At 37.9% G+C, this 27,254-nt stretch overlaps 2 protein-coding genes across 8 annotated transcripts; one reads left to right on the top strand and one right to left on the bottom strand.

Annotated features, from left to right (window-relative positions):
* Positions 1–473: 473 nt before the first annotated feature.
* On the top strand, positions 474–13,784 carry LOC103719390. The gene is made up of 11 exons (XM_039118262.1): positions 474–820; positions 2,658–2,743; positions 3,463–4,166; positions 4,280–4,405; positions 4,531–4,650; positions 4,778–4,873; positions 5,003–5,129; positions 10,869–11,093; positions 11,331–11,455; positions 11,557–11,966; positions 13,038–13,784. The coding sequence occupies exons 1-11, from the start codon at positions 818–820 to the stop codon at positions 13,347–13,349; spliced, it is 2,334 nt and encodes a 777-aa protein (XP_038974190.1). The 5' UTR covers positions 474–817; the 3' UTR covers positions 13,350–13,784.
* A 98-nt stretch (positions 13,785–13,882) lies between these two features.
* On the bottom strand, positions 13,883–25,456 carry LOC103719392 (F-box/kelch-repeat protein At5g60570-like). 7 transcript variants are annotated; one of them, XR_005507978.1, is made up of 5 exons: positions 24,917–25,456; positions 24,799–24,832; positions 24,554–24,709; positions 15,849–15,997; positions 13,883–15,781 (listed from the first exon to the last, which is right to left on the bottom strand). XR_005507978.1 is itself a non-coding variant. In XM_039118263.1 (4 exons), the coding sequence occupies exon 4, from the start codon at positions 20,436–20,438 to the stop codon at positions 19,080–19,082; it is 1,359 nt and encodes a 452-aa protein (XP_038974191.1). In that variant the 5' UTR covers positions 20,439–20,547; positions 24,554–24,709; positions 24,799–24,832; positions 24,917–25,319; the 3' UTR covers positions 18,857–19,079. The 7 variants fall into 7 exon arrangements, 4 of the variants coding, with proteins under 4 accessions (XP_038974191.1, XP_008806831.2, XP_038974192.1 ...); XR_005507977.1 differs by having other exon boundaries at positions 13,883–15,997; positions 24,917–25,336; XM_039118263.1 differs by lacking the exons at positions 13,883–15,781; positions 15,849–15,997 and adding an exon at positions 18,857–20,547 and having other exon boundaries at positions 24,917–25,319.
* Between the last annotated feature and the right edge of the window lie 1,798 nt (positions 25,457–27,254).

Genomic DNA, 27,254 nt, shown 5'->3' with positions numbered 1-27,254 from the left:
TTTATAAACTTTGTTCATTTACACTTGTATCTATGCAACAAAGCAGCCTAATTTACATCAGTTTCTTTAACTTTTAAGATTTCAATGTGGCATGCATCGGCTTTGCTACATCACGTAAAAGAAAGGTTTCATGTTGCCTATGGTGAGCACCACAAGATATCATTTTCATGCATTAATCCACTACGTGTTTTTAAAAGTTTGAGACATTTATGGATCACCCTAGCGAACAAACAAGATTAAGGTGGAAAGATTTGGAAGGAAATGATTTTTTTATCTTGTAATCTCAACAAATATTATAAATAAAGATATTGAAATTTCAAAAACTATTTCTAGATATTATTTTTAACTTTATTAGCAATGGAAACAACCAACTGTTCACAGAAAGTTGATGAGGAAATATAAGTCAATAAATCAAAAATCAACATCCGCATTTAGAACTGGTAGAAACACAGCAACAGGTTTCCAAAGGTTGCACAGGTTCGAGCCTTGTGAGTTTAGCTCATGCTATAGCCATGACCATGGGTGTCACATCAATCCATTTCTCCTGTCATCTTTTCTAGCTTTATGCCATCTGTCTCGCGAAATGGCCCACACCAATGTTCCAGCAGCCATACTGGGGAACTCCAGTCACCGGATAAAGGAAAGTGGGCCGCAGTGCTATCGGCCTTCTTCCTCTCGGCTGTTAAGCTTCCACCTTAATGCCGATCTCTGTTGCCTGCAAATCACAACAAAACCCTAGGGAAACCTCTTAAAAACCCTAGTGACCTTTCAGTTGTTCTTCTTCTGTGTCGAGGTTTGGTGTTTAGAGAGGTCCTGGATGGTAAAGATGCCACCTTGCATCCCTTCTTAGTTTTCTTTCTTAGTTTTTTTTGTTTAACAAAAAATAGCGTTCTTATGTTTTTTTTTCTCCCCCTTAAGCATCATTTTGCTATGTTATTTCTATTTGGTGGCAATGCGATTACTTTGGGTTGCTGAATTGAAATGGCTTTTGCTTATAGTTCATTCTTTTCTACTTATTTTCTTCCCCATTTTTTGTGCTTTTGTTTGCTCAAGTTGAGTGGGTTTTGCTTACAAATATTTTTTTTTTTTAATAGTTAATGATGCATGGTCTTATTTATGTTTTCCTTTTGGTTACTGAAGTGATATGGGCTTTTCTGATGAGTCTATTTTCTCCAAGTGATGAGCCTGCCTTATATTGCAATTATAGACGAAGTTGTCGATCTTGGTTGCTAGATTAAATGGGTTTTTTGCTTCACACTTGTTTTTGATGCAGTATTGTTCTTAATTTTTGTTCTTTCTTGTGGTTATATTTCCTTTGTGAAGTTGTGGATATTGGTTGCTGAGATTAAATGGGTTTTGCTTCACACTCATTTTTGATGCGGTAACGTTCTTAATTATTTTTTTTTTGTGTAGTTATATTTTCTTGATAATAACTGAAGTGAATAGGTAGTTTGTGCCGGCAATGTAATTGCTCTTTGGTCAGTGAAGCGAAGTTATTCTGGCTTATCTACATTTTCTTGATCTGTTGGTTTTCTTTATTTTATCTTTTCTGTCATGATGTATTTTATTATATCACTAACACGAATTGGTCGTCACTCATTTTGCTTGTTTTTCTCCAATTTGGATTTATTTCCTTATCCTTGATTGGATAATGAGAATGTTGAGTGAGTTCTAGATGCTTTCCATTTTAATGGTCGATGGTCTGATTACAATATAGCAGGCTTTAGACTGCTTTGACTGGTTTCCTTGTTTAAACTTACGGCTGGCAATATGTAGTTGTTTTTTAACTGTATCGTATGCCAGAATATATCTGCTATTATTTGTAACATTAGCTTTCAGTTGCAGCATTGTAGAGCAGCAGGGTCTTTCCTTTCTCTTTTTCAATTCACTGGAGTTTATCATTACACTTTTGAGTGTTTGTGTTTCAGCTTCTAGGTCCTTAATTTTATCCCATCTAATTCCATGCATCACTCCACATATCCATAGATTGTTGATTGTTAGATGTGACCGTCCCTGTGTGCTTAAATTCCACCCTGTTTGGAGAATGTGAGGTTTCATTTCCTCTTTCTTATTCCGTCCCAACTTTTTCTTCTTGTATGTTATTGGAGATGTTTGCTGAAATGGCCCCAAATTCAACGACATGGTTGTCTAAACAAGCCAGTCTGTTCCAAGTATCGGAACAATACTGTACCGACCTGTTCCGGATTGATATTGGGTCCAAGCGGGGATTTGCAACCTCACTTTGCACTCTATGCTGAATCTATATCTAGTGTAACATGAACCTTGTGCATTCAGATACTTTTCCCTAAATGTGATTTTTCCAAATAGATGTAATAAGATGTTGGTTCTGCATTTGGTATGATTGAAGAACACTAGCTATTAGTCTAACTTTGGAATTTCTTCTTTCTGAAAATGAATGATTTTCATTGAAATATTCTACCACAATCTCCTTAAGAAAAAAGGATGGATCTTAATTTTTTCATAGAAATTGCAATTAAGCCTTTTGTTTTGCATTATTTAGGGACATCATTTGTTTCCAATTGAATGTTGTTTTATATATGCATTTTCTTTATTTTTTTTTTGCAACATCTGATGTTTTATTCGAGGTACTGGTTACTAATCTAGCAGACTAGCACTGACATTGTTTTGTCCTGCAGGATAAAGTTTGTGATATTTGTGGTGACACTGGCTATGCTGAAGCTATTATTACTTGTTGCATTTGCAAGAAAGCTTCAGGGCATAGGTATGCTGTCTTTATAATCCTCCAAATATTTACTTGTTACTGTGTAGAAGGCATTCTGTTTGATATGATTTATTCCTGTTTAATTCCTTTCAGTGTCCTGCAAATTTTTCTGTCTCCATCACTAGCTAGTTCATATGGATTACCAATAAAGTTAGGGGATTCCTGTTGGAAGACTGCTGCTATAGCAAAAACTTGCATGGGCTTCTGTTCTTTCCTAGATCTGTTATGTAATAATTGATGTATTTCATGCACTGGCAGTCCCATTATCATTTTTGGTTACTAATAGAATTTATGAATATAACCAGTCGTTTGGAACATCAATCCTAATCAGACTTTCTAAACAAAAGAGGTGTTCTATTTAGAGAAGTGAATGTGTGGTTTCTATATCTTTAATTAACACCAGTCCTTTCACTTGAATTGTTCAAATTAATACTGCCATTTAGGAGTATCTAAGTTGCTCGATTGCAGTACATGGAAGTTGCTATCCCCACGAGTTTAGTTTACTTGGTCAACCCAGCTACAACTTGTTTCTGTTTATGGGCTATGTGGGTTGGTCCATTGGACTAGTTGGTCTGGCAAACAAATGCTCAATTCAGGCACGTCTTGATCATACTCTCAAGAAAGCCATCCACACCCATTTCCTCTCGTGACCAAATCTGTATCAATAATCATCATTTCAGCTTTTAATTTTCCCTAAGAGATTTGTTTTCTATGTCCAGCTATTGTATGCAACCACCACTTGAACCTGTTGAAAGTTTGCATTGTGATGAATGTTTAGCAAGTCATCATGCAGATGCAAAGATGAAGGAAAAATTTACTAATCAGAAGATCATGCAAACTGGCTGTTCTGATGCTGAAGAAGCTAATACTCTGCAGGGAAAACGGTTGCAATTGGTTGAGACCAGAAATTCTAAAATTAATAATGATAAACACAGATCATCTAGGAAAGAAAAGCAATTTTTTCAAGGTACTTTTAAGACAACAGAGATGGCAAAAGTAAAGTTTATTTCTGATAAGGAAGCTGCCTTGCTTGGCACTGAATCAAAATCAAGGGCATGCAGTACAAAAGAAAGTTTGCATCCCTCGCTGATGTCTAATACCAAAGCAAAAGCATATGATTCAAAAAGAAATCTGCCTGCTGTGGTGAAACCTGGAACAAAAATGATGACAGACAATGGATGGAAAAACTGGCATGTGTTGTCACATCGAGCTGCTGAGGGAAATATTACACCGCCTTCTACATCTATATGTCGAACTCCCAGAATGTCTACAATCGTAGGTTCAGACACTCTAAAGACTGTCACTCAGACAAACAAGGGAGCTGTTGATGCCAGAGTACACCTTTCTTCCTCAGAGTGTGTAATGCCAAGGAAACATGTTATGGATGATAAGAAAGGAAAGATACAAAAGAACAAACCTTCAGGTGGATTTGCCACATCTTTGAAGGCAGCTTAGGTTTGACTATTTTGGTGCACATATTCACAGATATTTTGTCTTATTTACATGGTTTTTGCTTTTTCTTAAAATTTACACCAGGAGATGAGGCTTCTGAAGCATTTTGCATCAAAGATACCATGGAGGGATCTGCTGAAGAAACAAATTGTAAATCTGATGCTCTGTCCTCATTTACCAAGGATGAAAAGATGACATATAGTGTTCTAGGTGTGTATTTACAAACATATCTAAGTGTTAATGGATTCATATGGTATCTGGTGCATCTCGGAGATGGCTGATCTCTTGTATCCCATGTCTTTGCTATTTATTTCCCTTTGTTTTTCCATCCATAGATAAAGAGGCTACTGCAGCTGCTACTGTAGAAAGGCCCATGGAAGTCTGTTCTAATGCTGGAGTATCTGGATCTTCCTCAAAGCGCATCAGACTCAACCAGTGTGATCGTGGCATTGATGGTACATGATATTACATGAATTATAAAGAAAATTTTAGATGTGTTCACATTTCTGCGTTGTCTGATACATTAGTAGTGAGCTCTTATTTTTTCCTGTCTTCTTTCATGTTGTCTTTCATTACAATTAGGTGCTTCGGATGTTGAGCCTGTGAAAACATCTGTGCCTGATACTGTACTAGGAGGCTCGCGTGATGAGATTAACCTTCTTCCTGCTGGTGGTTCAGGAAAGAATATGTTCTTGATTTTCATATATTTTGAACTAGCAGTACTGATATCACACTTCAATGTCTATAATCAAAGTTTGTTTTTCTGGTAATTTATTTCTAAAAAACAATTAATGGTGATTTTGGCAGGTAATGTTGTCTGTTCTGATGCACAAGTAAATAAACATTGTTGTCAAGATGCGGATCAGCCACTGGTTTTGCTTATTAGTCCAGATATGAAGTTTTCGAACTGTCCTGTTACAGATATCTGTTGGAAGTAAGTAACCCATCTTTACCTATCAGTGTATTAAATGAAAAAAAGAAAACAAACTCTTAACTTGTAGCCCAAGATTCATGGCTCTGTCTTAAAAACTGTAATCAGTTCTTTATCATGAAAAGAATTTGGGTACCAGTTATGTTCTTGTAAACATATATTTATGCTGATATCAAATTTATGTAAATGCGTTTTTATAATGTTTATTTATCTACTGCATGCACAATTTATATAAAAGGTGGTGTGTATTAACTGAATTTTAAGTTATCTCCCTTAGTGGATGATTTCACATTCACATTCACTCCAACACTTGTGACTCTAGTTTTATTGTTTGATTCTTTCGAGGGTTCTGTGCTTTGACTGATGGTCTTTGAGATGCATTGTTAGACTTGGTCTCATCACCAAAAAAATTTTCTTGATGATTAATTTCTGCTTCAGCCGTCTTTGCACTCATATGCTCACTTTACTGATTTGCAGATCTTCAGTAACTTTTGGCTGTAATATATGTAGGAACCAGAACAAACCAACCAGATGAATACTATGTTCACCTCTCTCCAAATAAATTCAATCTAGTGTATATATGGTTTTTGGTATGAACATGTAGCACTTTGTCCCTGCAGGTAAATAGTTTCCAGCAATAGGTTTTCTCCTGATTTGTTTCTTTATTCCCCAAACCTTTGAGTCTTGTGGTTGAGAGTTGTTTCTTATTGTTAGCTCTAGCTACATTTGGTTTGAGAATAGGAGAATGGATTTGTCATCGTTATTCCTCTTAGCTAAGTTTTTTTAGTTCCTAGCTGGACTCGCAGTATGAGGGCAGTTTATCCAAAAAGGGAAATGAATAAAATGGCATTACTCTAGCATAAGTTATTCCAATTCCTGACCTTCCTTGAAGTAATTATCCCAGGAATAAGCATGTTTGCTTACAATATCTCTTCCCTATTTCTTCTTCTTAAACCTGTTTGGCATGCATAAGTATTATGAAAGGCATACTCCTGATTTATTACTAAGCTAAGTGCAACATTTAAAGGCCTGTTTTGTTGCTGGTATCCCTCAAGTAGGGATGGTTTATCTTGCAATCCTACCAAACTGTTTTACTGTGGTGTAAGATTAGGCTAGTCAATGCTGTGGATCCTCTTAACCTGAAGGTTATTGTTGGAGGGGAGATGCAGGTTTTGTGTTATTCCTTATTTCTCTCACTTTTACTCCACCTTTTGCTGCTTTTCAGTTATTCTACCAATTCCCAAGTAAACAACATTTTTTTCTTAACTTAGGGATAAAGGAATCTTGGAGTGATAGCTAAGGTCGGGGTCAGCTATCCCTGGGTTTTCTATCCTGCAAGTAAATGCACCTTTAGAGTAACCACCACCATTTTTTCAATTGCAATGTGGTGATCTGCATGAGAAAAAGCTTGAACATGGGATGGAAAAAAAGTATGCATTAAAAAAAGACTATTCTGTGGACTATGTTAAATAACTTAGTGAAATACACTTGGGAGTTGGATCGGAAGCACTCTTGTATATAGTCTCATGATGGTGGAAAATAACTTTGTGAAAGAGCTACAAGGTGAAAGTATAAGCGATTTGATTGCAGTAAGAACGACAACAATGAATTAATTCAGATATTTTACATTCTAAAATAAGCAATTGTAGTGTTATTTTACAGAGTATGGTGTCTCAACTGGTGTATTGGTGGTTAATTGTTTTTAATCATATCTCTGGTTACGGGTTTGAGTCCATTTCTCCTCCAATGTTAGAAATCCTCAAAAAAAGCAGAGTATGTTGGTTATATTTTCTGCTTTTATTTTTGGATGCATTTTGTCTCAGATGTATCCGTCGTTCTTTTGCATTTTTGTTGTGGTTTATTTACAGTCATGATTACACCACCACTGCTATGACGGTCAGGATCGTTGAAGTTTTATTAATGCATGAGTAAGCATTGCATGCTTATTCCTCATAACATTTCTCCCATTTGACTTCTTTCATTTAATTTCGTATCTTGTTTCTGGAATTGGTGCATTGTTTCTCTTGAACCCATGAGTCCACATCCTGGTCAATCCAAAAGCAATGCCATATTTCCAATATTCTAATAATTATTTTGTCTTCTGGTGGTCAATCAAGTCCTTGCTTTGTCTCCTTCTGATATATTTCTATACTTTGTCAATTTCATTGTCTGTGGTTGTCTTTATGACTTGCAACATCATCTATAATCAAAAAGAAGATCGTCGCTATTTTTACTTCTTCATATAAATATTGTATGGAAGTTTTTTATTCCTTTATAAAAAAAAGTCGACAAGATAGCAATTTAATGCACACATCATATGAAGGTAGGATTCAGCAACCTTTCTTCTGCAAAATCTCTGACTTGGTTCTTGAGGGTTACCCTCATCAATGAAATCCTAATATAATTCTACTGGAGTGTTGTGAAATAAATGCAGGCTTAGCCTTTCAAATAGTGTCATTATTTTTTTTTAAAAAGCTTTTTTGCAAGAAAATTACTGGTTCTGGTGCCTGTACTGGTTAGGGACGCATCTGGTATTGTTAACATGTGCTCACACCATTTTGATTTCATTTTTTCTTGTGTTGTTTTATAGGTGCTATTAGGGTTTTGGTTAGTTTCGGGCCCTAAAGTGCAGTATATTAGACAAACTGCAAATTTTTAAAATTAAAAAAAACTAAATAAAAACTGCACATCTCAGATGTCAACATCCAAGTAATCAACATATCTTCAACTTCGGTTACACATGTAGTGCTTGGTAGGCCCACAGACATCCGGGTCAGGTTTTAAATTTGAATTTTCGATCTAGTACAGCCTATGATACTATCTCCTACTGTTCTCTATTGTTGATAAGTTCTCGTTTTCTATTACATTCAGTTTTATCTGCTTTTGAATAGTTATTTATTTGGAAATTAATTTTAAATCCACAAAAATTCTGAGAAGTAAAATTTCTTGAGGGATTTTGTAGATGAACCAGCAGGTATGCCATGTATTTTTCTTGAACTGAACAAAAGTGTTTTTATCACTATTTTTGAATAGTTTTTATTTGGGAATTAATTTTGAAGTCTCAAAATTCTGAGAACTAAAATTTCATAAGGGATTTTGTAGATGCATGAGCTGGTGTACCATGTATTTTTCTTGATCCGAAGAAAAGTGTTTTTATCAGTTTAAATTGAAAATTATGCTAATCTTGGGCTAGATTTGAGTGCTCTTGAACGAGCACAAAATTAATGTAACTTAAGCCCAAACATGGTTGATGTGCACATGTACATTGCAAATGTCTTACCTTTCTCCAAAATTATTTTTATTTTGTTTTAATAATTAGTTTACCAAAAAATAGAATAATTATATAGAAAATTATCGGAAAGTTACAAGCATTTTATGTTGATGTCCAACTACAAAATAATTAACTCATGTCAAAAGGAGTTTTTTTTTTCTTGAATTTGTTGACTTAGGCTATTTTAATGGAAAAATAACTAAATTTAAAAAAAGGCAGAGCTGAACTACCTTCCCTAGAGGTGTTTCTAGGATTGGGACAACTTTGATTTGCATCAAATAAATCAGATCTAAGTAAATGGAGGTGGACTCACCTCTTTTCTCCCTTCACTCTCATTTTTTGCCTTCGAACAAGCAAAACCAAGCAGAGAAAAGCAGCTGGGCTGGTTTTTGGCTTGGTACTAATCAGTACTTAATGGAATTGCCATGTTCTGGTTTGTGTCACTTGGTATTAGTTGGTGCTGAATGGTATATTGTCTAGGAACCAGATCCCAAGTAGTTCTCGCTAGCATTTTGGTAAGCTATGCCTGGTACCAATATTAGTTACTGAACTGTCGCAAGCAAGTTATGCTGTACCAGCTTGAAACGGGCGGTATGAGGCATACCGTACCAGTTCGGTATCGGTATCCAGTATGGGTGGCTTACTGATACTCGGTATGCCAAAAATTTTTCGTATAGTACTATAGCGACACTATATTGGTGTGGCACCGGTACGAGGTCCGGTACCGAGGCAGTGAACCTTGGTTGCAAGTGTAGGTTTGTTGTTGATTTGATATGATATTTTTGGTATGGACCGGTAGTTTTGGCAATTTTTCGCAATTACTCAGTTTTGAACCTGAGACCTCTTTCATAGAGAGTTAGGACGACCCAACTGAACTAACAATTATTGGTATTGCCTGGTATTTCAGTACTTACTTTTTGAAGAATTTTGCAAGAATGATGCGTCCATAACTTCACTAGTATCATGATTCAAATCTTTCTTCATTTTATTGCTTAAGAACTCGCAGTTACTAAAAGAAAGCTCTGATTTTAGCATCCACAACCATCTCACTAGTGTAAGAAACCCATCATACAAGCACAAGTTTTTCTGTCTGTGATCTGGAGTGGAGGTTTTCATTGACTGCTTGTTTCCTTTGATCTTTTGTCAGGTGATGAATCAGAAATAATCCAACTGTTTCTTGGGTGTAATATGCAAACTGCCAATTGTTTTTGTCCCTAATTCACGATGCTTCTGTTGTTAGGTTAATTAGAACATTTGGGTCTTTCTTTCCCCCCTGTTTTCTTCGATGACTCTGTTTCTGTGTTGTATTTTTCATTTTTGCACTAGTTGCCATAAACTTATACCAATGTTGCAATGGTAATCAGAGATGAAATATGCTATTCCTATCATTTTGATATTGTGCAAAGAAGGTGATATTACAAGTAAAAACCTATGCCCATACTGAACGTGTTTCCTTTATTTAACCATGAATTAAGCATCTTGATAGACCATATAACACTACAGAGCAAAAGCATATAGGGGTGCAAATGGGTCGGGTCGGGTCGGGTCCTGGGTGACCCCGATCCGACCCGGTTTTTTATTCGGGTCCTAATTTTGGACCCAGACCCGACCCGGTTGAAGATCGGGTCGGGTCGGGTCCGGGTCGGATCCGGGTCGGGTTCGGGTCCGAATCGGATCCAATTTTTCTGTATTTTTGGGAAAGAATTTGGGCAAATCTAATTTGGTCATATCATAATTATGAGGTGCTGGGTGACCCATGACTTGAAAGACTTGCAATTGATCTCCAGTCAGAACAGATGACCCCGACTTACTAACTAAGTCGGTCTACAAGCCAAATTTCATATCACACTATTTTTTGTCCATATGACTGATTGAACGGAACTTGGTGTCTCCCAGCTCCCCTCTCACGAGGACAAAAAAAATCCCAAACCTTCTTCCAAAATCCAATTCCATTGCAGAAAACTGGCACATGACCCATATTCAGTTCGGTGTTCCCTCACTTCCTCCCTGTAAAAATTAAAAAAAACAGAAACCAAAAAACCAAAAAAAAAAAAAAAAGAAAAGCCAGCTACCGAGACACGACCCAGAGGTATCAACAATGTAATAGACCGAGAGAGGATCCTAACGGACCAATAGTGCCACGACCCACACAAAAAAAGAGAAAAAAAAACTCTATTTTGCTTTTTCCCCCTCTCTCTTTCTCTCTTCGGGTCCATTCGGGTCGGGTCGGGTCCATTTGGTAAACCCAGACCCGACCCAGAAAATGATTCGGGTCCAATTTTAGAACCCGACCCGGACCCGCGGGTCCTAAAATTCGGGGTCGGGTCGGGTCTACGCAGGTCGGGCCGGGTCGGGTCTCGGATCAACCCAACCCATTTGCAGCCTTACATATGCATGCAGCTTTATCTTCTCTTCTGTTCATTGTTGATATAGTAGATGATTTACTGATAATTGACTCTATCTTATCATAGGGGGGGGTTTGACGTTTTTAATGAAGATTTCCATGTATGTTGTGGAATTCAAGCTCATTTCTCTCGCCAAGTGTCATATAAAGCATATGAAGTCACAAAACAAATTCCCAATGAGTTGAAGTTCAAGGTCATACCTCGTGCCCGTGTTTGGCCAAAAATCTTTCAATTGGATCCACCCACATGTGAGGACATTGGACTATACTTTCTCCCTTCTGAGATCCTGAGGTTTGTCTGCTACTCTGTTCTAACTAAACATATTTAGATCCACAATCTGTTGAAGTGGAGTGATTGATGCAAGATGGGACTTCTGTAGTGGCCTTATGGCTCTAGTTGTGATCACCAAATCATCTCCCCATATTGATCTATTTGCTGACAAGTGTCACAATTCATTTGATTTTTTTCATTTTTTAATCGATTGTGGGGAAAATATTGTTTTTCTTAAAACAATCTCCTTTTTTGTAGGTCTAAAGAGAACTATATCTGTCTTTTAGAGCATATGAACTCTCGCGATTGTGCATTGCAAAGTCAAATTGGTGATGTCAAATTACAGATATATACATCTAAGCAATTGCCTGCAGACTCTGAAGGTAAGTTTTCATTTTATTTGCTTTAGTTTTTTGGCTTTTTCCTTTAGTCCATGGCTCGATGCTATATGCTGGAATCTTGGAACATTGTACTATGTTATCAGGACCAGTTTCGCAGTTGTATTTGTGGGGAATCTTCTGCCGTGTGAAACATAAGAAACTCAGCTGTGATATGCAAAAACAACTTTCTTCCAAGACTCCTGTTACTTCCGTAGGGACTGGCAATCAATCAAATAACCATCAGAAAGGCAATTCTACAGAAATTCATAGTACCGGGAAAAATAAATTGAGTCCTGTACCTTTATTTGATCCTCCTTGTGGATTTCAGAAGCTGAGATCTGAAGTGCATGGAAAGAGGCCTTCTCCACCAAAGGATGTGAAGAGGCCAATTTCATCCGAATCACCACCTGGTTTTCCAAGGCATTCTCCAGGGAAGGAAGGTAGCTCATCTAGGGTGGCTGATAGCATGACATCCCTCGTGTGCAAGGCGACCAGATCAACAATGGATCATCAGGTTTTTTATTTTTGAAAAAATAAAATTATAATCTAAAGGGAGAATAAGAATTGCCAGAATTCATAACTATTTACTTTTGAAGTTTACTGTTGATCTTTAATGAATAAATCCTTGTTTTATCTCTTTTTGTTCTTAGATCTCTTTTCTTGATATGGATGCTAATCTTTCTTTTGAATTAAATCTATGTAGCATTTTCTGTCATCTATCGCTGGGCTTCTATTACTTATTTTGGCAGTCTACCAAGTCTTAGTATCAATATTTTCTTCATTGATTTTTTTTTCATGTGGTGCCTGTCTTTTTCCTTTCTTCTGAATTCCGCTGAAACAAAAATTTTGATCTGGTATACTTAAAGTGCTTTATGTTTGAGTTTTATGTTGCAATATAACATCGAGCAAACATGACATTAAAAAAAACGTAAATCATGTGAGTTTGAGAAGCATGAAGAGGTTTTTTATTTTTGAAAAAATAAAATTATAATCTAAATGGAGAATAAGATTTACTAGAGTTCATAACTATTTACTTTTGAAGTTTACTGTTGATCTTTAATGAAGAAATCCTTGTTTTATCTCTTTTTGTTCTTAAATCTCTTTTCTTGATATGGATGCTAATCTTTCTTTTGAATTAAATCTATGTAGCATTTTCTGTCATCTATCGCTGGGCTTCTGTTACTTATTTTGGCAGTCTACCAAGTCTTAGTATCAATTTGATTTTTTTTCATGTAGTGCCTATCTTTTTCCTTTCTTCTGAATTCCACTGAAACAACAATTTTGATCTGGTTTACTTAAAGTGCTTTATGTTGGAGTTTTATGTTGCAATATAACATTGAGTAAACATGACATTAAAAAAAAAACATAAATCATGTGAGTTTGAGAAGCATGAAGAGTGACAAATGTTGCTACAAGAATACATTAAATGCTCCATCAGACTGAAATTGTTTACTGATCATCCACATGTTTTTGTACTGATGTTCAGATATTTTGGTTTTCAATCAAGATCGAGGGAATCTTAGCATTATAATACTATGGAACAAACTTTGCGTCCTAGAAATAACACAGTTCAATTTTTTGACAGGATTTGGGGCATGCATATAGGTCAAGGGGTAGCAATACTACGGGCAGCAATCGTACTCATCGTGATAGACATTATACCATGAAGGCTGGAGATAGAGAAAAAGGGAAAATCCTGCAGGGTGCTAGTAGAGTGAAAGACAGCAAGATAAAGGTTCCTTATAATAAGGTTGATGGAACACCATCTCGATCGGTATCGGAGCATACCAGACATACTGTACCATACAGGTATCGAGCCAATATGCAGTATAGAGAGCGTACCAAGTATCGGTATACTGAACGGATCCCTGTTCCACACGTTCCGACGCTACATTAGGATGGTACTGGTATGGGGTCAAATATTGAGAAGGCAGGAATAAAAATCTAGTGGGTTCAAAATTCCGACTAACAAGCAGCTGTCATCAGCATCTGCAGGTTATGATACCATCAAGGAGCCAGAAAAGCCAATTCATGCTATTCAAGATGCATCCTCCAAGTTTAACCTTGGGAGGATCATGATAACAAAGTGGCTCAAGACCTAGAACCAAGTACTAATCAGCCTTCCTGATCTCTTTAGGCCTCACCTTGTTACATTCCTCAAGCAAGAGAGCGTGGGGCAGGAGATTGTATTGTACCCCCGTTGGTTTGATGTTTAGACTATGTACTGATTTTCCGGTTACAGTTTGTACATGCCTAATGCTGATTTTTGATATCAGATGCATATTTACAGTATGTTAGAAGGTGGTATGAATGCATTTTGGCTGCGACTACATATGGTTCTCTGTTCTTCACTTTTCATAGCCCTATATACCTTATCTATGCTTTCAATCATATGATTCACAAAATACTGCACTTGGTGGAAATATGGATCATTTTTATCCTTTTATCCCCATGGCTGCATGTTTTATGAGCTCTTTTTGATATGCTCTATTATGGCCATGGGTCGCTTTGGATGCGGGGCAGGTTAATCTTCAGGTATGTTTGGATGCAAGCAAAACTGCTTGTAAAGATTGTTTTCATAAAAAAAATAGTTTTGTATTTGTTTGCTCTATTAGAAAACTAACAAATTTAGAAAGCTTGTAACTAGTATTCAGGATAATAACTCCATTTCTATGGAGAAGGCCTAGTAAAGCATGCTAACATGAACTTTTTAAGTTATTGACGTGGACAAAATGGTGCTCTCTCTCTCTCTCTCTCTCTCTCTCTCTCTCTAGATGGAAAGAGTATTGAATTAGCCTCTATCAAAAATTAATATTTCTACCTGAGTAAGATTCATTGTCTCGGTACTATGTTATTGCAATATCGGTATATCCGATACATGATCAGTTCGGTGTGCCGAATGTTAATACTTTTTTTTCATATTATGTGCCAGTTCACGATCATAATATGTACTTAATGTTGTCTGCCATCTTAATGAACCGTAAGCCTGGCAAGATTCTAGAAATACTCTATGCTTCTTCTTGGTCCGGAAACTATTGAAATGAGTATCAAGAGAAGGAAGGTCCTTGGAGTCGTACTATTACTTTTACCCAAAGTCAAGCTATTAGTAAGTAAATGAGCATAAATACGTTGAGGAGGCATAGGACACTGGCAGAAATAAACTAGAATTATTTGGGGAGGGAAGCTTTACGTACAACTAGTCATGGGCACTTGAGATGCAAATGCCAACTTTTAAGCAAATAATTTTGTCTTACCAATCAAGAAGTCTATATTGCAAATATGATTGTAATTGCGAAGATATCAAAATGTAAGATCTTAGCACCAAAAACTATAAAGTGTAAGAAAATCACATCCAAAACAAGAGTGAGTAACACACCTGCCGCTATCTTAATATTCTCCATTGGTTCATACATGCTAGCTCAGTAAGTTTTGGTGCTATACTTTCAAAATAGACAGCCAAGGTTGTCATGGATGAATAAAGGGTGTGATGAAACAAAGATCAGAAAAAGGTGTGATGGCCTCCCCAGTACTGAAGCAAGGGGTGGTCTGATGCTTATTTTCCATGAGGAAAATGGTTCAACCTCTTCAACTCGATGCACCGGAGGATACTACAAACGTGCATGTGAGATAGGGAACATCTTGGTAATGCAGGAAGAGGCTACGACGTCGCAATTGGCGCAGCAGAGTGGATTCAAGCTTCCGATGGTGATCGATGAGGATAGCGATATATGCAGATGGGGAGGTCTGTTTGGATGATGCAGAGGTGGTGGAGATGGCAGGGGAGGAGTCAATGGAGTTCAGTGAGGTTCAGCAGTTGCTAAATCAACTGTTATGAGAGAAGGTGGTGTTCCTGGGGTTGGAGTTGAAAGAAACACCTGAAGTGGCTACTATTTTTGTGAATGGAATAGAAGCAACTAGTAGTTAGGTACCAAATGAATAGGAGGTTTGGAGTAGCAGAATTAAAGGCTTGTCACAGCTCACTGGAGAGGAATTAAAGGAGCACCTATTTTCAATACAAGTAATATTTCCATGTTTGCTGAAACTATCTAAAGACTCTAATTATATGAGCTTAACAGACCATGAATTTCTCATTATCCTGAAGATTGAAAATATATGAAATAAGAAAAGAGACAGGAGTAACCAAACATTCGGAGTATTATGTTGCTTATATGAAAGCACAAGAGAATAGAATCTTTCTTGCTGATGATAACTGGGATGCGACACTAATCCTCTCATACCTACTAATTGGTGCATCTGAGCTGCCGGTTCCTGATTTCTTACCTAATCTCATGCCCATCTTGTACTTCACTTTTGTATAAACATCAAACACTACGCTAGACAATTAGCTTATCAGAATTTTTTTTATAGCATAAAATCCAGTCCTGATGGGCTTTACCAGATAATGCAGACATTTGCACCCTCCTGAGAAGGTTACCAAAGCAATCCTTGCAGAGCAAATTATTTGTGATGACAAGACTCCTTAATCGAAGCAGCAGATGCAGCATAGGCAGATAGAAGTGGTGCCTAATGTTGGGAAATTCCGAACTGTTAAAAAAATTCGAGAAGTTTAATAACTTCAGACATGCCAAAGATACAAATCACAGAATAAGCTGGTGTTCTAGCCAAGTAAACTGTACAAAATACTAGGGAATAATAGTGAAATCAGCCTCTATTTGGCGGGGACAGCATATCAACATAGGAGCTAAACATGAAAACAAAGAACAAGAATCATATAATCTTAAAGAGCTCAGTCCGATCAGCTTCTAAATAGTCCTGTTGTCCCTAAAGTTGTCCAAAGACTTTAATGTATTTTCTGAGATCAGTTTCATTCCTCTGGAACAACTTTTACGTAACTAATGTCAATGCCGGGCACACGATGGGGCATAAAATCATCAAGATCAATAAGTCCTTTCTTCAAACATAAGTACTTTTCAAATGATTATAAAATCCTTCAAAAGTTAGCTTGAAAAGTTACATATCAACTAAAAACTACAAATGAGAACAACTTTAAGAGAGCGATGGCAATAACTGTCTTGGTGAGAATAATATATTCCCAATATTTGGAGAAATTCACAGGAAGGTTCAAAGGCATGAAATACCGTAAATAGGATGCAGCAAAATCTTCCGCTACTGGAATTGTGATCCAATCACCTTCCATAGTAGGTTTATAAAACATGAAAAAGCAGAAAAAACTAAATACAAGATTCCTGATTTTCTACTTAAAGTATTGGACAAACACAGTAGCATACCAATTCTTGAATTTCTTAAGGTGAACTTCGACGACAGCGTCGGTGAGGAAGGAATGGTGGTGTGGGGTTCGTCATCAGAGACCACAAGGCCAGATTAGTGGCGGCCGGAGGTCAGCGGATCTTTGATCAGTCTATTGCTACTGCCGAGCTCAGAGCCGTGGTTTCACCTATGTGAGATGGGTTTTGGGTGCGGACCGCATTTTCCTTTAGGGGGACTCAGCCATGGTGATCGAGTGGATTCAGAGTCGGAGGCATGACGCCAGTGGGATGCGGCTTCTCTACGACATATGCAGTCTTTTGGGTGAGTGCGCCTCTTTTCAGGCTACTCACGTCTACAGGAAGGCGAACGGTGCTGTGGACTGGGTAGCGTCCTATACGACTCATCACTCCAGAGATTTTATTTGGAAGAACCACGTATCGGTTTCTTCTCCCTTGCATTATATACTTTCTTCTGATTTCATGGCCTGCACCCACACCCACAGGGCGTGAGTCACCATTGTATCAAAAAAAAAAAAAAACAGCATCCACTGAAAGAAACTCTTATTGTCAACAGTCTAATCATCTAGAGCAGAAGCCCCATCACCCCTCCCCTACTTCATCCCTGAAGCAGTTTATTTACAAAAGCTTTCTCCATACTCCAAAAAACTTACAAAGAAACAATGATGTAAGATACTTCTTTCAATTCTGAACAACATCGTGAAATTCAGAATATTAATAATTGTTTTCCCTCAAACAGTTATCAGTATTCTGAATTATTATGGATAGATTGCATTAGTTCTCAGCAGGGCCAAACCTCTTCAGGGGAAAAAGAAAAGGCCCTAATTCTAGGAAACCAAGAAGAGCAACGGCACATTAATTCAAGGCAGAAGCTCAGATTTCCGTCAAAGGATCAGTAATGATTACAAGAAAACCTGTCCTTTGCATGGAGAGACTACCTTATGGAGCACTCTAGATGGCTTGCATTGAGTAATATTGTTTCCCTTATGACTAAAAATACAGGCAGATCCATAAAGTGGACCTTAAAGTCTGGTTCAAGACTTTTCACATATGGTTTTGGTAATCAACACATTATTCTTACAAAAAGCGATCACAAGGGATTGCAATTGAAACAAGTGCCACCTGAACCATCCCTGCAACAGTTTCCAGTTGAGAGCCACTCGGCACTAGATACACTTATTTATGAAAAAGCTATATAGTTAAACAGATCAATTTAACCAGCTATTTTTCATACATAAAGCTGACTATGTGAGGGATAAGTGATAGACCAACGATAATCAAGCAAAAGCACTGCTTTCCTATTTCAGATAAGCAGGTAAGCAGAATTCCAAATTTGATCAATGTTTGTATAAAGATGATAGAGAAGACAATTATAGTTGGCACTCTTATATACCAGCTAACAGGCATACATAGAAAAAAAAAAGCTTTAGGAAATTTCTGCCCCACAATCTCCATTGCAGATAAATCCTGATAGCAACAGTATCTACTAAAAGATAATTTTAAACTCATTCGGATAATATTGACTAATTTTTGATTAGAGAGACCAATGAACGAACATGTATGAAATTGCATCTATAAAAGGAAGGAATTGCAACATAACAATCTTTTTCCTGAATCAATACATGAAAAGTCTATGCTTTCTTAAGTCAACAAGAAATATTGTTGATAAATCAAAAGATTTCATGCTTGGATTTTTAGCTTGGGATTAACTTATCCACTTATTCCTTTTCTTTCTTCTTCTCTTTCCTTGTTTTACAAAATTGCAACTGATGGACAAAACTAAAATAAAAACTAATTGTTGCATATGTCAAAATTGCAATACTATCTTCGAAAATGATAAAAATATGATACGTTTAAAGTTTTCCTTCCATTGATGTTCTTCCTTTAGCTGTCTCCCTCTAAAGGACAAAATCTCAGACAGGAGTTACAGAAGCACTGCTAACCAGCAGAAAAAATTATTCTTGAGCATGAAGAAAGTACCTTCAATACATAAAGTACTTTTAAGTTCAAGTTCAGCATAATCAAGGATTACGCAAGAAAAGAGCACTTGGTAAGCAAATTAAGCCTTGCAAACATAAGAAATATAATTGAGCATGCTATGCTAGGCTACCTACCCGTATTACAATATATGACAAAATTTCATGCTACTGCAGACAAATTAGAAAAGGTAAATAAGAAGCCTTCTCATTAAATCAATGATCTAGTTGGCCTCATAGAGACCTTAATTTAAAGAGCAAAAAATGAGATGTCACTGATAAATACATGTTAATGTAAACACTTGAAATGGAAAATATCCAGTAAACATAAGCCTCTTCACCAACTAAATGAGGCGATTGCCCTCCCATCTACCCCGATTCATAACCAGCATGTCCATACATGCCTCAACAACCCATTATTGCACAATTGTAAACAAAAGCACCAGCCCGTTCCCTGACAGAAAGAATGTCCCACTCTGCTCCACCAGTATTTCCATCCTCAGGACACCAAGAGTGCAGCACTATGACTTCACCTTGAGGCCCTCTATGACCACCGATCACCAATAACTTGTCACCACAGGCTTTGAATGCAAGGCCCCAACCATTAGAAGAGTCAGCTCTAACAGGCAGTGGCCTTACAACATTCCATGTGTTATTTGCCTTATCATACTTCTTAACTTCATTTGTTGATTGATCAACAGCATAGAGCTGATTATTTACAACTGCAACCAGAGGGGGAGATTGAGTGGCCCTGTTACCTCCAGGGTACATATTTCTGATTCTCCTCCACGTCCGTGTTTGAAGGTTATACTCCTCACCACAGGTTAAAGAATCTATATGGCTTGACATGCCTCCTATAACATAGAACTTACCATCCATAAAAAATCCAGAACATAATCTCCTCGGCAAATGCATATCTGGTAAAGTTTCCCAACTGCCCAACTCTGAATTGTACAACTCGGCACATTTTAATACATGGCCATTCCTGTCACTTCCGCCAGCAACAATAGCAATTTCTCCAGAGCTGCCAGATCCAAACAGACAACGAGGTAGGTTCATCAGTGGGCATCTAGACCAATCACGTCTCACTAAGCTATACATCCAAATAGCGAAACCAGTTAATTCCCGACCAAAAACAAGAAGCCGTGTCCCTACAGCAAGAGACTCCTTGTCGGCATACCAAAAGCACTCATCACATGGCATCGTTGGTAACCTCATCCATCTCTGCCTAAATGGGTCAAATGCTTCCCAAGGCATCAAACTACATGCTAAGTACACCCAGTGCTCGACAATACCAAGTTGTCTTCTTAATTTGTAAATATATCCACTACTGATCAACAAATTAAATCTTTTATTCACACAGGCAAGTGATGGGTAGTCAGACCTACTTGTCCAGGCCAGACAATCTAATGAAATATCATCATGAAGCCCTGGAAGGAAACAGTCATTCGACCTTTGATCACTGTAATCACCTCCAGGCTGTGACTTCGCAGCAGGTCTTTTGTTCTTCGGTCCTGCATGTTCCAGGCTAGGCATATACAACTCTTTCTCATATAAATTTCTTCCAACCTCTCTCAATAAGTTTCCATTTTTAGCCACCAGCAGGTAAGTCAAAATATACTTCTGAAAAGAACCACAGTCCCGATCAAATGATCTGAAAAGTCGTGAAAGCGCATATCCTGGAGCATCAACCATGGTTGCTGACTTGCAATCTTGCATTTCCTTTTCTCTCTGTGACTTTTCACTTAAACAGCTTAAAACCATCACAGATTTTGCAATCCCCCGCACACTGAAGAGAGATATGAAGAGGCAAACAAGTCATAACCTGTTGATGCTCAAAACAATACTTCATGTACACACCCACAAGAATCCCCTATCATGCATATAGGATTAAGGATTTTATGAGTTTTAAATATATAGTGAACACGAAATACAAACATATTGACAGTAAAATCCATATAACATGGATGAATTAGTCACAGAACTTCTGCACTGACTCTATTAAAAGCGCTATTGAAAAGTTACATCTACCAAATAGATTTATAGCATCTCAGAAAATAGGATCGGATAAGCTCATAAGAAATTATATGATGCAATATGAGCAGAGAGAACAGTTGAAATAAATTCTTCAAGTATCTCATTGCACAGCATAAAAGAGGGGTGAGAAATTCCTCATATTATTCATTTATTTTTTCACTAGCTAATTCCTTTTGTTCATCTATTGATATTCACGACTTATAATTATAAGTTCATGAATAAACAAATAATTTATGCTAATTATTGTTTACATATAATGGAAATGCTCAGGGGTATAAATCCATCCTCACAAGTGAATCCACCATGGGCTTGTTTCCCCTTCCAATATCAGCCAGCAGTTCTGTAGTCCAATGGCACAGGAAGATAGGGAAGTGGAACCGTTTCCCTCTAAACTCCTGTGACTTCCCCTTAAAAATGCATGCTATTTCGATACCAGGAGTATAAAGAAAAACATGTATACCATAAATAATTTATGCTAATTATTGTTTACATATAATGGAAATGCTCAGGGGTCCAACTCCACCCCTACAAGCAAATCCATGGCTAGCTTTTTTTCCCCTTCCAATATCAGCCAGCAGTGCTGGAGTCCAATGGCATAGGAAGATAGGGAAGTGGATTGTTTCCTTCTGAACTCCTCAATTTTACTTCAAGAAACCCATGCTATTTGGAGAGCAGGAGTACAAAGAAAAACATGTATACTGTTTTCCTATAAAAAAAGAGAATGAAGAAACATATATAAATCAAAGAACAGAGTATGTTTAGCAAATCTTCTCTAAATGACATTAATAGAATTATAGTTTTTCATCAAATGCCCCTTCTAATAAACATGTATACTAATTAATCTTACATACAATATCACAGCTAGCCATTTTCCTTATCTTGATAACCAACAGCCTTGGTCTTTAGTCAAGCTTCCCTTCAAATCAGCCAAACATGCACTACATACATCTAGATCTTGTTCCTATAGATCTTTCAATGGTCAGGCTAGGTGGCAGTGATTCAAGATGGGTCAAATTCAGGTCACTTTAATAACCCTTAACCCATAGCCAGCTCATTTATAATCACGTTGGGAAGAGTAACACCCATATCTGACCCATTTATTTACATTTACACATACCCAACCCACCAATAAAATTATGAATTTCACTAGCCAACAAGAAAAGATGTAGGGCTGCGCATCAAAATATACTGAGAGGGAGAGAGGAGAACAAATTAAAGCGGAGAAGAAAATGTAAGAAATCCTGAACATGCAATATACTCCACATTTTTCTATGTATAGTTTGTACGTCTAACTACTAATTGCACAGCCTTCCTAATTAACCAAACAGAGCCTTGACTAGCCCATTGTCTATTGCACTATTACAGTTATACAAGGGGCCTCAAGACTATGGTATAAGGGTTTCTCCAACCCATGGTGACTCGTGAAGTCTGTGGCCCCAAACTAAAGCCATCACATTAAAAATCAAGGTCTTCAGTAACACAAACCTAACCCAATTATTAAAAGCTTTCACCCAGATTTATTTCAGGCAGGTCTGCTTGGATTGGTGGGTCCAAATTAAAAGTTGTCACCCCAATAAATGCCCCTAACGCATTCATTAATGAGTAATGTTATGGGGCTCCTATTTTGTGCACACAGAAAGTTTCCTTTGCCACATGAAAAGGGGCTCATGTAGCTCCAGAATTGGTGCAATATATGGGGGTGGTTGAATGATAATCTGCCAAGTCACCAAAAGGTGGACCAAATGAATTTTCTGAGTGCACTAGCGGGTGCTTGAAAGCATTTTCCTTCATTGATAATTTATCCTTGCATGATTGCAGCATCCTACAATTCTTTATATGAGTCAATCACACTGTCTCGTAATACTACCTATTTTTAAGTCTATTTTCCTGCTTCACAAAACCAGATGTGAACCCTTCACATGTGGAAAAACAGAAAAAAATAATAATGCAATTTAGAGTTAGTCTATTACCCCATATGTGCAAGTTATGGAATAAATATAAAAATCAGGAGTGCCTGATGGATGTCATTATTCAATCAAAATGTAATAATATAACATACTTTTAAGTTGAAAAATATAGTCACGCAGGTTAATGTATTTCCCTTGTTAACCTCTCAAACAATAAGAACATGATACTCAAGTAGGGTGTCCTTCTCTGGAGGACTTGCATTGACCAGTAAGATTAGACAACCTCATACATTCCAACCACATTGGTATGATGCACAAAACAGATACGAGAAGTGGTATATAATCATGCATTTGATTCCTACAAAAGATGACAGATACATGCTTACTTTTGGTCAGTGTACATGTATTTTGCTCTTTCAAACTGAAAAGGTGCCCCCAAAAGGGTGTCTTCAAGAGGGCTATAACTTTTTGTGTACACTAATAGGTGCTTGAAAACATTTTCCTTCATTTTACAGGCTTGTGGCATCCTACATTTCTTTATATGTGCCACTCACAGTGTCTCATCATACTACCTATGTTCAAGCCTATTTTCATGCTTCACTAAACCAGATGTGAACTCCTCACGTGTGGAAAAACAAAAAAAACAATGCAATTCACAGTTAGTCTATTACCCCATGTATGCAAGATATGGAAAAATATAAAATTCACAACTGCTTGATGAACATCATTATTCAATCAAAATCTAATAATATAAAATACTTTTAATTTGATAAATATAGTCACATTTGGTTAATGTATTTCCCTTGTTAACCTCTCAAACAATAAGATAACTATTCTCAAGCGGGGTGTCCTTCTTTAGAGGACTTGCATTTACAAGTAAGATATAGACAACCTCATGGATTCCAGCCACATCGCTGTGATGCACAAAACAGATTCAAAAAGTAGTACATAATCAATGCATTTGATTTGTACAAAAGATGACAGAGACACTGTTACTTTTGCTCCTTCTAACTGAAACGTGACTCAAAGAGGATTAGAACATGCCGCATGCTGTGTACGTAGTTTGACTACATATGTCACCCTGTATGAAGCCCCGTGCACCACTCGTGAGTTTGCTTTCGTAGTATAATAGATGGTTTACATAAAGAAGTAAGAGACTTGTAGCCTCAAGCACGCACAACTGTCCATCCACACTGGGTCATTTCCTTTATATATAGAGAGAGATTTGTGGAACAAACATAGAAGGATAGTTGATAACCAAGTGAAACCCCCAAAGAAAATAAAAATGCATCATTACATGGTATTGAGAACAATCACATCAACCAATGCCCCCCGTCATCCAGGGACATTTCCCATTTTTTCTAAGCTTTCTATCTTTGCACGCACTTGTACAAGTATGCATCAGCTATTTTGAATGTTTTTTTACCTTTTGTAACTTAAGAATTCTTCTTGAATTTTTGGCAAAAATTCTGCACTTTTTGGGATGCTAGACTCTCACCCTCACTTAATTATTCTGAAATCCCATATTCTTTTCATATCGCGCAGATAGAGATAAAAAATAATATTGAATAAAAATTCTAAAATTACCAATAAGAACTCGAGACATCAAAATGTGAAAATATCTGTAAAATCATTACATCTCCATAAGTCTATGTATTAAAATTCACAAAGCTACTCCGTAATCATATCATGAAAATATAAAATATTGTAACAACTTACACGTTTACAGGATGATAGAATTGCATCAAAGTCAGTATTTTTTAAAAGCATGACATTATATATTCTAAACTAACATTTTCTCTTAATAGCTAAATAGAACACAAACATCATGGACAACTACTATAGGAACAAATTGATATTAAAGGCAAATAAACTCCAGCAATCAAAAAAGAACTTAAGTCATCAACACATGAACACTCAGAGCAGTGACTTCACCTCAGAAGAACATCTGGAGTCACGATTTCAGCAATTCTTAATAATGATCACTGGATGAAAGCAAATGTACCCAAAAATGTCACCTCCATTTCACCATACCATCCATTCACCAGTACCCATCATCTAAACCAGCAGAGAACCAGCAGATCTCCAGATCTGAACAAGAACCCCAGCATCAAAACAACACTGTCCATCAGACATAACATTTCACCAAAATGCCCACCATATCCCACAGAAACACTCACCTTTCTCTATAGTCTATCCTCAGCTCAAACCGATCTGAAACCCAAGCGAAAAAAAAATAACAAGGAGACCTTTTCTTTTGTATCGAAGATTCAAAAAAACCGGGGAATGAAATCGCACCTTCTACCGATCAGAGATCACGCCCCACGAGCGACGGCGAAAACACCACCCGATAGGAGATCGGCCTCGCCGGAGGCGCGGATATGGCCGCCAGGTACCGATGCCAGCGTCGGGCGAGGGATCAAGATCAGGCCGCGGCGATCACCGGAGATCGTAGCCCGATCCCCCGGATCCCAGCATTCCCCGGCGGACGCCGCCGGAGCACCTCGCCGGAGACGCTGATCCGGCTGCCAGGAGCCACCTCAGGTGGTGGAGACCACCATCGGAGAGCGCGCGATCGCCGCGACCGAGCGAGAGAACGACGAAAGTCGAAAGACGACGAAGATAAAATATAATAACAAGCCACCTTGCTTTCGCCTTCAGCCTTCAGCTTCTTTCTCCACTCCCCTCTCTCTCCCTGTGGGATTTTCTTCGGGTTTTATAGAGAAAAGCTTCTCTCCGCCCATTCGATCCGATTTCGATCCCATCCTTTTACCTCGGGGTAAAACAGTAAATTCCGAAAAATTAACCTCCTTAAATAATCCCTGCCATAATAATAATTAAAAAAGAAGAAGAAGGAAACTCTCCCTTAAAACCCACAGTGCGCACGAACGCATAACAATTTCTTATGCCTTGCAACTCCTCTCGCCGGTGTCGTCCATTAGAAGGCATCTCAACCGCCGATGAACGAACAGGATGTTTTCAAAGCATAGAAATACTATACGGGCGACCGTTAAGTAATGCCCGGGAGACGAGGTAACTTTAGCTGCTGCTTTCCAAACAGGCACCACAAATGGAACTCCCTGAAACATACCCATAAATCACGTCAAATTTCTTAACTGCGGGGCCCACAAGTTTAAGGACATTTAGTTCTGCTCTTAAGTACTCCCCAGGTTTTCGTGCGTGTAATTGGGAATGAAATTTTTATCGGAAAAAGAGTGAGAGAGAGTGAGAGAGAGAGAGAGAGAGGATGCAATTATTAGAAACGTTTGGGTGCGTTTATCAAGGACCAGCTTTTTAACTAATATTTCCGCAAGGCTGTCGTTCTGGATAATGGAGGGCTTACCCAAACGGATTTTCACCGGAAACGGCAAAGAAGAGGGCATAAATGGGCCTTTACTTGGTACTAAATTACGAGAGAGCCACCTCGTTTCCGTCCGTCCTTGCCTTTTGGAGAAGTCTTCTGACGGATCTGCCCGGCGACCGTTTACCTGAGAAGTACCGGGGGGGTGACGCCAGCAAACGGCGAATGGGGGAGACGGAGCTAACGGTTTGGACGGCGGGGTTACTCTAAGGATTTAACGGGGTGGGCGCGGCAATGCGAACCATCCAATTGATGGACCCCGGGGTTGGGAGACACTGATGGTAGATCTGGTCAGGAGATGGGTCCAGGGTTTGGACTCGGTCGGCCGGTCCCCCCACCTAGGTGGTCCAGTTCGAAACATGACTCTTTTAAAAAAAATTATGTAGTAAATAAATTAACTTTCTCGATTGATCTTGTTAAATATTAATGCCCGAAATTTTCTAGCAAATCTAATATCAATCTCCGGATATGCAAGATCCCCATAGCAGGGGTACATAAGGACTCACTCGGGCGTGTGTTTGGTACCATATTGATCGTGCACTATGAAAATTTTGAGTAGTTATACATTGTGCTCCAAATCATATATCACCCAAATTTCCGGCAATCTTCTCGTGTATCTCTAGATCTTAGTACGGATTTCGAAAGAGCACTCGACATGCATTGATAACTATGAGGTTGGCCAAAAAGCTTCAAAACTAATGTTAATCATGTTTACCCATAGACCCTTTGATGCATTACTATTGACCTTCGCTTAGCCTTCATAGGAAGATGGTGACCTTCCATATGTTTGCCTTGATGATGTCGAAGTTATTGAAGGGCGACAAGTCCTTAGCAAGACAATGTAATGGTAGATTGATGGCCGGCATGAGTGGAGCTAATGAGTTGCTTGGAGTAGCTTAAAACGCAAGTCAATGGTCATGAGCAATGCTTGTAAATAGATGAATGTGTAATGGAGAGGAGGGAGCAAATCCAGTGCCATGAAATAGACAGAGATTTTACTGGACATCTTAGAGTAACAAAAAAAAAAAAAAAAATTAACGCATGCTTCTGTCGACTCCTTTGGTGCGAAACAACCAAAAAAAAAAAACGAAAATCTCTAATAGAATCGAAGTATGAATAATTTGATCCTCAATTCACTCTTATTTTATCCAGCACCCCCAAGCTGGTTGTGTGAAGTGCCTTAATCATGGTAGAAGAAGCCTGCTAAGGAAGAGATAGTCGAAATATTCAGAACATATGGAAATCATCTCTATAAAAGTGAGATGCTATTTGCTC

This window comes from Phoenix dactylifera, unplaced genomic scaffold (genome assembly GCF_009389715.1).
Source record: "Phoenix dactylifera cultivar Barhee BC4 unplaced genomic scaffold, palm_55x_up_171113_PBpolish2nd_filt_p 000331F, whole genome shotgun sequence".
Classification (NCBI taxonomy): Eukaryota; Viridiplantae; Streptophyta; class Magnoliopsida; order Arecales; family Arecaceae; genus Phoenix; species Phoenix dactylifera.
This window is presented reverse-complemented; position numbering and strand designations above follow the sequence as displayed.